The sequence below is a fragment of the Emydura macquarii genome, unplaced genomic scaffold, assembly GCF_026122565.2.
Source record: "Emydura macquarii macquarii isolate MOO-44397 ecotype Brisbane River unplaced genomic scaffold, CSIRO-AGI_Emac_v2 contig_450, whole genome shotgun sequence".
Lineage (NCBI taxonomy): Eukaryota > Metazoa > Chordata > Testudines > Chelidae > Emydura > Emydura macquarii.
Genome location: NW_027130587.1, coordinates 13,883,587 through 13,894,165, shown reverse-complemented (window position 1 = coordinate 13,894,165; position 10,579 = coordinate 13,883,587). Strand labels below are relative to the sequence as shown.

Here is a 10,579-nt window from a genome sequence, read left to right as displayed (position 1 = left end):
AATCATTAGCCTCTAGAGGGGCGTCAGAGTGCTAGAACAAGAGAAAAGAGAGGGGGGGGGGGGCAGGAGTGTGTGTGTATGGGGGGGATGGGGAACACATGTCTGAGATCTGAAAGGAAACTAGGCCAGAAAAATGCAGCAGATTGTTTCTAAAAGGAAGATGCAAGAGGCTTTGATATGGATATGTTCGCTGCTTTGCAAAGACACAGCACTGGAGAAGCTCTTTATCAGTGTCAAATTATGACAAATGACACTGGGGGAAAGTCACAGGGCTATGGAACATTGTCGCAGCTGCAACACCTTGGAAATTACACAGGTATTTTTACTGTTCCGTGCCTTGGGGTTCCATTTCAGCCTTAATTAATCACAGAAGACAGGATTGTCTTCTCTTCTATTCTTTTTAAATATTTTTGTAGCACAGCACATAGGGGCTGGAGTAGGCGGGGGGAATTACACGTGGACATAATTAGGGAAGATAATTCTCCATCCTTAGCGGGCATAAAAATACATTATTGCCAAGAGGAGTGCAATGCAAAAACGAAATTGTGGGGTGGGGGTGGAAAGTAAGCAACAGCAATCAAACAAGGGCAGTAAAAGCCAGGGACATTTCCTACACTGTTTTGCTGGAGGGTATAAATGGTACAAACCAGTGTACTGATAAAAGAAAAAAATCAAGCCAGAGTTTCTTAGCATTACCTCCAGTCTCTTTTTTAAGAGCTCCCTTGAAGCCTTGTCTATATAAATGTTGAATTATATGGTTCTTTGACTCTTTACTAGAAATTGCTCTGAATTACATTTTTTATATAATCTGTTTCATTTCCAGCATTCTGCCATATCTCACAGAGGAATATCTATAACTGTCAACTGGCACATTCTTCTGTTGCTAGACTGCTGTGCTGTGTCTTCTAATAAAGCTGCCCTCTGTTCCAGTACAGGGCAGTAATCTGTAATGAAAATTTTATGTGATTGGTTAGGAAATGGGGTTTGGCTCTGGGTATCAGACATGATTTTCATATTATGCTAGGCGTATATACAATATTGGGGGACTTAAAAAATAAAAGGGATTGTTTCCCACCAACTGTATTTTTACTTGTATTTTACTTATTTTATTTTTACCTCATCATAGAAACGTAGGGCTGGAAGGTCCTTTAGTAGAGATGTGAAATATTTGTAGCCAAGCCTTCAACCCATTTGAAACTTCCCTAGTTTGATTAAAAATTCAGAATTCAGAACATGCTTTTCAGAAAGCTTCATTGAACTGTCTAGTGACCTGAGCAGAGATGGTTGTCAAAATTACCTCCTCCTCTGGTACTTTTGCTTCCCATATTTGTTAGATCCTATAACTTAAGTACCCCAATTTCCCCACATCATACATGTCACATATCAGATCATGTTATATATATTTGATCCTGTTTTCTGAATTCTTCTTCACCCAACCAGTGTAACCTATAATGTTCAAAGTGCTTGGATCTCCATGAATACTCACTGAGGCTGTCTGTAGTCCTGAGTATGAGTCTAATTCTTCTCTGATTAACGTGGTGTAAATAAGGAATAACTTAATTGAAGCCAATGGTCATCTTTCAACTGAGGTTCTTGAAATACTTTACAAAAGCCTGAAAACATCTGTTGGAGGTAGATATTCCCATTTTAAAGATGGAGAAACTGAGGCACAGTGAAATGAAATGATCTGCCCAATGTCACATGAGTCAGTTGCAGAGATGGGAGTAGAACCCAAACAGCCTGACTCTCCCATTCAGTTTCACTAACCACTAGACTATCTTCCCTATGTCTAGATCTTCTATATAGCAATATCCATATCAGTATCTACTCTTACTCCTCTAAGCATAAAGTAGTGAAGAAGGGATGATCTTGCAAGGAAGCCAAATATAAATGATAATACATGCTTATATTCACTTTTGATTCCTTGAAAGTTATTTGGGTGTGGAGTTGTGTTGCAGAATCTAGTATTTCTCCACTCACACAGCAGATGTGCTGATGTTGTTGTGTATTGGTTTTATAATAACAAGAACGACTCTTTGCATGCTTTATAAGCATTTTTATGGCATTTGCCACCATAATTTCTGAACCTCTCCTAAACACTTTTGAAATTATTCTCATACACCTCTGTGAGGTAGGGAAGTAGTATATTTATTTTAGGAAGGGAAACTGAGGCACAGAGAGTCAATTACTTGCCCAAGATCACACAGCACATCAGTGGCAGAGCTGCAAAGTGAACCTCCATCTCCAGACTCACAATTATATGGCTTTACCACAAAACCATTCTTCCTCCGTTCTCTTCCTTTGTAGCCTTTCCATCCAAGGCACTCCAAACACTTTACATTCCTTCGCAAACTCCACACAACATCCCTGTGAGCAGGTGGGTGGTCTTAATATGGTCCCCTTTTTATTAATTATTATTTATATCCCCAAAAGAGAATGAAAAATGTGCACTTTCTTCACTTACCAGCAGGTGCCTCTGCAGTCAGTGGGAATGAACAGTCCATGGGAAGGTCATGGTTATTATTATTATTATTACATTGTACATTTGTAAGGATGCGGGGGGCAGGCAGGAATTTTGGAACCCCAAACACACAAAGCAGAAGTATTCCAAATGGTAATTTTTCTTATACAGGTCACATACTTTCCAGGGTGTTTCTCTGAACACAAAACGATAGACATTGTTTTGTTTTGTTATTGTTTTTGGATTTGAAAGCAACCTGGTCCTTCAGCAGACGATGGTAACTTGACTAAACCCTGGAGCCCTAGTATGATGCTGCAGCTTTAATTACTTAGCCGGGCTGTTATCATTCTCATGGAAACTGACCGTGTATAGGGTTACAGTCTCTTAAAGGTCTTTAACCAAAGCAGGCACAAATGAGATTGCTTGAATATTCTCGAGGTTATATCTGGAAGAAAGGCATCTTGGGCCTTCCCCTTCCTTCCTGTCACCTAACTATATTTAGCTCTTCCTACTTAAGATTTTTCAAAACCCTAATTTTTCCATTTCTCTGGATCAAAACAAAGACCATGGCCAAGATATTTTCTAGGAGGAGTGAGTGTGTATTTTTAAAGTTTGAGTGCATAGTTGTGTTTTCCCCTTAGAGTGTTGAAGGATCAATCAAAATGAAATTAAATAGAGCTACAGCATACTCACTCTTCCTAATGGATAGAACAAAAGTCCACCTTTGATCTATGGAAAAAAATGTGCACTTTCATGGCATTGATGTCACCAGTGTACTATATATAGGGTCTTAATAAACCCAAACCAAAAAACCACCTTGTTTACAAATAGTTACGGTTGGCTTAGTGCCAAATGCATCCATACAAATCCGTAAGTATGAAACAAATAATAAAAAATAATATTAGTTACTATTTGCAAAGGACTTTGAAGATGTAGAGTGCTATATATGGGCCTAATCCAAAGCCTGTTGAAATCAATGAGACTCTTTTCAGAGACTTTAGTGGGCTTTGGATCAGGCCCTGCAAGAACTCGGTTATTAGTAACATTATTGTATTTCATGGTACTGATGTAATCAGAACTTTCTTCTGGGTCGTGGTCCATACAACAGGAGCTTTGCTCCCATGTGGAGTCTCGTTGACAACAGTTTGAGGTCAAGCAGGAATAATGGTTGACCCTCAGGATGAGTCCTAATGTGGGGGGCAGATAGGGTGACCAGATGTCCCGATTTTATAGGGACAGTCCTGATATTTAGGGCTTTGTCTTATATAGATACCTATTGCCCACCACCCCCTGTCCTGATTTTTCACACTTGCTGTCTGGTCACCCTACGGGCAGATTACCTCACATTTGCCTAATGAAGTGTTTCGTACTGGCCACTGTGGAGACAGGATAATGGAGTAGATAGGTCTCAGGTCTAATCCAGTCTGGCATTTCCTATGTTCCCATGGCCCATGCAGATCCTTTTGGAGGACTGGGGTCTTCATTTAGCTGCTGTTTGCACTGGGTTTTAAAGACGTGAATGGCTAGGCATTGTTATTATGTTCTCTCTCACGATTCTCAGAGGGTTATACAGGTTCAACCCCTATTTTATGAACTCTGATTTGAGCAACCTCCGTTTCATTCCCAAATGCCTTTGTGTCCCTTTCATCTGAGAGCAGGTTACTCTACTTTCCCTTGAGCTTACAAAAACTTTTGGTGTCACCCAAGCCTTATGCAAAATCAAGGTTCTAATGTATTCAACAGCCATGCTGTAACGAGAGGGCTAAATTTAATGGGGATAGCTGTGGGATTACTTTTCAAGCAGAAGCAAAACTCAGCATTATTATTATTCCTCCCCCCAATGAGACAGAGGAATAGCTTGGTGTGATACACTGGGGTATAACTAGGCCTAATAGGATGAAACTAAGAAAAGGAATATTTAGACTCGGTATCAGGAAATTTCTGGCAATGAGATGTATTAGGCTGTGGAATAGTCCATAGGGAAGCAGTGGAAACCCTGTTGCTTGGGAGTTTGAAAACTAAACTGGACAAAACACTGGAAAATGTGCTGAAGAGAACAATCCTGCACTGGTAGGGAGGTAGCCTGCATGATCTAATAGGTGTGTTCTCTCTGTAACTTCTGTGATTCTCTGCTAATGTGTATACAGTGTCACACTGGAATATGGTGCTTTAAAGAAACAAGGCAGGATTCCGATTTGAGCACAATCAAGAGTAACTCCACTAATTTAGATTTACGCCAGTATACATGTCTGACATCAGACTCTGGCTCCCAGTTTAAATATGTTTTGCTCAACAGGCCTGCAATATGTAAATGAATTAATGCCAACAGTATAACAATTGGCTGAGTTACCCCTGAGGTCACAATCCCATGCCATGGTTCACCTGTCCTCCACCATTGCCCTGAGAGGAGAACTTCTGGGAATGTGATGGAGGACACATCAGCTTGAGGGACTCACTCTTGATACCACTGAATCACAACTGCTATCCAACTGCTACTTGAGATGGCAAACCAGATCCACTCATTCTTTGAGACAAGTACAATGGCACTGTGTAAAGAAGAGATTATTCCGGTGAGCATGGATGTGGTGTTGAGTAAAAAAATGGAGGCCAATAATCCTCAAACCAGATGCCTCCTCTCGACACTGGCATCGGCTATGTGCAGCCAGCATGCATCAGACGTGGAAAAATTGCGGCAAGAACTGAAAAACGTGCAGCAGGACATGCAGGATTTTAAGGAAGAAGTCACCGGGGTGATCTGTAAAATAGAGGGCACCCTCAGCTACGTGATGGAGGTGGTAACAAGACTTGAAACTGGAAGCAACCATGTGGAGCAACGGCTGCGGGAAGAAGAAGACAGAGGCATAGTACGGAACAAGGTACTGACATTCTTGCTGCCCAGAGAGAAAGAACTGCGGGAGAAATGTGCTGATCTAGAAAGGAGGCTTTGCAGGAAAAATGTCTAGGTATATAAATCCTCAAAGACATAAGGGAAAAATAATAGCATCGTACCTGAGAACTGCTCTGGACGTGCAAGCAAGACTAACCGTTGAATACCAAGTGTAAGAGCTGAGCAGTTACGCCAACACCCTCGCAGTTTGGAAACCACGCTATAAAAAGGGAGTCTTTATACTATTCGTTATTTTATATACCACATATTCGTTTGCTGTCTAAACTAAATTGTCCTGATCTTTTCACTCTCTCCTCAGACAGAAGATTTTCCATGACTTTATTTTGTTGCCCTTCTCTGCGCCCTTTTCCAGTTCTGCCACTGCTGCTAATGGGAGGTGGGGGCATTTGGAACCTGAAAGGATCAGGCCTTATCACAGTTAGTGTTCTGCTGACATCACAAAGTAGGAGTGATCTGTGTCATCAGATCCACCCCTTTGGAGGGGATGTGTGTGTAGTCACATAGGGTCTGATCTAAAACCTACTGACCTCAACAGATGGACTCCCCATGACTACATTGGGGTCTGGAGCATGCCAGTTACCTGTTCTTTGTCCCTGTAATGCAGCAGCGGATGCTGCATTATTGAGTTCAGTGACGCATGCACGTGGAGGAGGAGAGAATTTAACCCTATACAACAAAGGGGGCTTTGATGCTAATACAGGAAGTAAATTCTGTTCCTAGCTCTTATTTCCCTTCCATTCTCCTCTACATTATTCCTTCTTGTTGTCTCGGTCACCATTGTCTAGCCCCAGTCTCTTCCTCTGAGTCTCCCATAATAGCATATAAAAAATACAAAAATAACTCTAGTGTTGCTCATTTTTCCCCTCAATTCCCGAACAAATAGAAGAAGACATTTCAGAAAGGCAGCAGCAGCAGCAGCAATGGAACAGATGGTGATTTTTTTTTGGTAACACTATTTCTCTCTAAGGTTTTTTTTCATTCAACTCTGCACAGATTCCATTCCTTTCCAAGCTCTGCCCTGGTAAGTGTGAATGGTGCTGCTCCTGATCTTATGGATATTGATTCCATCTCACAAAAATGTGTCACAGCAAAGGGAATTCACCCCGGTGACCTTCAGCTCACTGTCTGCTGGGAGTCAGTGACACACAAATGAATGGCAAAAGCTATATGGACCGTGGGGGAAAGGGAAAATATTTGCTGGTCTCATTATATGGGGTAAACCTTTCGGACAAATCTAGTTATATCCAAGTATCCTATAAAATAAAAAGCCTTATTTCTGGAATTTATCACCACGTCTCCTGCACCCTTTCATGAAAAGAGGCTAGGAGTTCACATTTTCCTATGATTGATAGAGAGGAAAGGGAGTCTTGTAGCTGAAGAACAGGTTTGGGGGTCTGGGGATCTAGATTCTGGTTCTGCCATCACATAACCTTGGACAAGATATTTAGCGTCTCTGTGCCTCAGTTTCCCCAATGTAAAATGTATCCCTTCAGAGGGGTGTTGTGAGACTCAATTAAGCCTCACAAGCCCCAGATAGAAGGCTCTATAGACAGGATTATTGCACATTTATGGTACTGTAAAATAAAATGTATGGTATGTCTATAGCTATATGTGTGTTAGCTGCAACATCCAGGTCTGGATCCAAACTCTTCCAAAGTTTGAGACAGATTTAATCAAGAGTTTTTACTTAGGCCCATTTTACTCTCATTTTAATAGATATAAGTGAATCAGACTCAAAGCTGTCTGAAGTGTTCACCTTGTGGGTTTAGATATAATGGAAACCCTTCCTTTCTAGATCGCAACCAACTCTGGCGATGGATTCACAAAATCAAAACCGCCATTGTTTTGCACACTCTGTTCCTTTTCCTTATTCATATAAAACAACGTCACCTTTCATCCTGGAGAATCTCAAACAACTTTCCAAACTATGTCTCCATTCCTATAATTGAATCCATGTGTTCAGACACCTGTTCAGAATCCCACTGAAGTTACTGAGGACCTTTGCACAAATCCCAGGGCAAGATCAAGGCATAAATACAGACAGTAACAGTAAAATGCAGCTACATCTGGAGTGTAGTGTGGTAGTCAGTGCACTGCACAAGTGTGGGCAGGGGAAATTTTAGCCAAAGCCACCAGTTGAAACTCTTCCTGTTACAGAAATTGCCACAAGATTCGATAATCTCTCTGCAAGGACTTTGGTTTTGTGAGGTGTAAGTCCCTCACGTTTCATGGACCTGAGATTATATACCTCAGAAGGATGAAGGGCTGAGTCAGCGTGCATGGATTCAAGCCAATGTTTCTAGGAAGTCTAGGTGTTTCCAACCCACACACACACATTTTCTATTGAGTTGTATGTTGTACCAATGTGGACTGACTTAGAGGACAACAGCAGGAAATATTGCCCTGAGTTGGGGAAAAAAAACTTCCTGCCATCGTGTAAGGTGTCTGAAAACAAAGGCTCACAATGGAGGGAGCTGTTTACTAGCCACAGCCCTGACCCTGCAACGTGGGGCATGCAGACAGATCCCTACACTGAAGTCAGTGGGGTCTGAAGGCGCATGTCTCCACTCACTGCGCTTGTTCTCTGGCCTGGTAGACTTCTGCTTCATTTTCCCTCTGGATTTGTTAAGGAATGAAGTGTATCATGAGGCAGTAGAATAAACATTTTAATTTTCTCCATTTGCCTGTAGTGACTCCCTCCCTCCCAGTTTCATCTCCTGTACAGTGTTTTCATCATCATTATTATTACTTTAGGAAAACCAATTAGATTCCACAAGATGGAAACACATTGGATATTTTTCTAATTCGCCTTCAGCCTTCTCATTTCTGTTGCTCCAAATGTGCCAGGGATCAGTATTCTGATCAGGAAAGGGGTTTCATGGGGACTTAAGATGGCTTCAAATTGACAATGGGACAGGATGTCCTCCTGTTTTATTCCACTGAGAATTTGTGTATTTCTGTGGTTCTCCAACTATTCCAAGAATCATTCAAACACTATTTTCACCCAGCTGATGGTCCAAGGATGTAGCGTTCGGGTTCGCATCTGGATCCCATTTGAATTCAGGCTGGGGATTGGAATTAAGATTTGAGAGTGAGCCAGGCTAGGGTTTCCTGATGCCAAAATCTCAACCCTAAAGGTGTATTTCTCACAAGACACGGACAGCAACTGAACCCTCTCTGTGGGGTTTTGCCCATTTGTGCTTGAAAATAAATCTGTACAGGTGGATTTGGAAATAGGATCTTGATACTTGCTACTGTTCTCTCTCACCCCTATCTCTCCAAATTGGGGGATGTGGGGGTGTGTGATTTCAGCTTCTAGTTTATGCCTACTTCCTTGGCAGCAAGGATCCAAGTATTGTGTCCCACAAGAGAAACAAAACACTCTGAGGCCTCTTAAGATTATGAGGCTCAGATGCTTCCATATTCACAGGTGAAGCCCCCTGGAACTCTGATTTCAGCAGCCGATACAGGAACTCTGCATGTCTGAATGATATTTGAATGGTGGCCCAGATGCTTTGCACTCTATTGCCAGAGAGATCCTAGAACAGTGACCATTCAGATCTTCTTTGGGGAATGACCATCCAGTCCACTCACCAAAATCATAGAACCCTCCCTTGCCTCCATGTTACTGAAAAGGAAAGAGGTTTAGCTGGTGCAAGCTCATTTGTCACCTGCAAGATCATTTTCATTTTTGATTGTACGTAGATGAGCTTCCAGGCTTAACTATTTCTATTTGAATTTAACAGGGTTGATCAATATTTAATGTGGAATTTACAAAGATTGACTCGAGGATGCATTTAAAATGGGAGCATTAGCCGCAGGTGGCAATTTCTGAGACGCAGCAGCAGAGTTTGATTATTTAGTGAGATGGCATTTTGCAAATTTAAAATAATATTTAGGAATGTGGGGCTGGCTGCAGCGATATCGCTTCTTAAATTGTTGACTCTTCCATTGTTTTGTTTGTTTATATTCAGAATTAAATGATGTACGATTGATTATTTATTTATCTGCCATGTACGATTGGTCCAGATCCTCTCCTGGTCATTCTATGCTGTCTGCTGTGAGGATTGCTCACTTCTAGAAAAGAGGTGGTGTAGTCAGGCCTGAAATGAAAATCAACTCCACATACCTAGCTTTTGTGTAGTGCTTTCTATCTGATTTCAAAGCACTTCACAGAAAGGTACATGTCATTAGCACCATTTATAGAGGGGGAAAGGAGGTACAGAAAGGTGAAGTGATTTGCCAAAGGTCACCCCGCAGGTCAGTGGCAGGGTGAGGACTAGAATAAAGATATCCGAAGTCCCAGTCCAGTGTCCTGTCCACTGGGCCACATGGGTTGTAGCTACAAAAGTGATAACAAGATCTTGACCATCCCAAGACTTTTATTTTTGTGGGGAGGTGCAGTGGGGTTGGATCCCTGGTGTGTGTTCAGGCCTACTTCTATTATACGCCTTACATATTTTTGATGGGCAAACTAACTTTTTGGGGGGATGGAAACGTAGCCAACCTATAGTGTTATGTTTGGAGCAAAGGTAGTTTAATTAGGAGGTGAGCTAGTAAAACAACTGAGTTGAATCACCACTTCTTAAACTTAGATGTAGGGAAACAAGAGGACGTCAGAAGATAATCTCTTTCAGGTGACTATATCCGGCGCAGTTGATGGGATGGACCGTGTGCTCTAACAGATCTTTTTCATCTCTACCTTTTCCAACAGATCCCTTCCTTCGAGCTTTTCTATTAACTAATCTCACACCCCTGTGAGAAAAGTGAGTATTATTAGTCCAATTGTATAGATGGGCAAAGACTAAAACAGCAAGTAAACAAAATAAGGGCCTTATTTTTCACAAGTGCTGAGTACCTACAACTGCTATTGAAGTCATGGCGATCTGGGAGTGCCCAGGCCCCGAGTGGCTTTCAGAAACAATTGATGGTGAGTCAGGTTTAGAATTTAGACGTTCCTAGCTCCCACTCCTGTGCATAAGTGCCGTGTCTATATATGGCATCTGGCCAATGCTGCATATGGTTTCCCATTGTTCTCTCCTGGGAGTTTAGTAGAGTCTAATCCAAAAGATTTGTTCAAATGTCAAAGGCTTGGCTGTATAAATGCTACAGATGATAAGCTTGTATCATATACAATATAATCCCAATAAGAGCTTCACTGATGGAGAGAGAGAATTTTTTGGACTCCAATGAACTCCATCCCCAAATCT

At 41.7% G+C, this 10,579-nt stretch overlaps 1 protein-coding gene across 1 annotated transcript; it reads left to right on the top strand.

Annotated features, from left to right (window-relative positions):
• The first annotated feature begins 4,962 nt into the window (after positions 1-4,962).
• Positions 4,963-5,424, top strand: CCDC182 (coiled-coil domain containing 182). Its single transcript, XM_067537713.1, has one exon. It carries the CDS (start codon positions 4,963-4,965, stop codon positions 5,422-5,424), a length of 462 nt encoding a protein of 153 aa, XP_067393814.1.
• Positions 5,425-10,579: the final 5,155 nt, after the last annotated feature.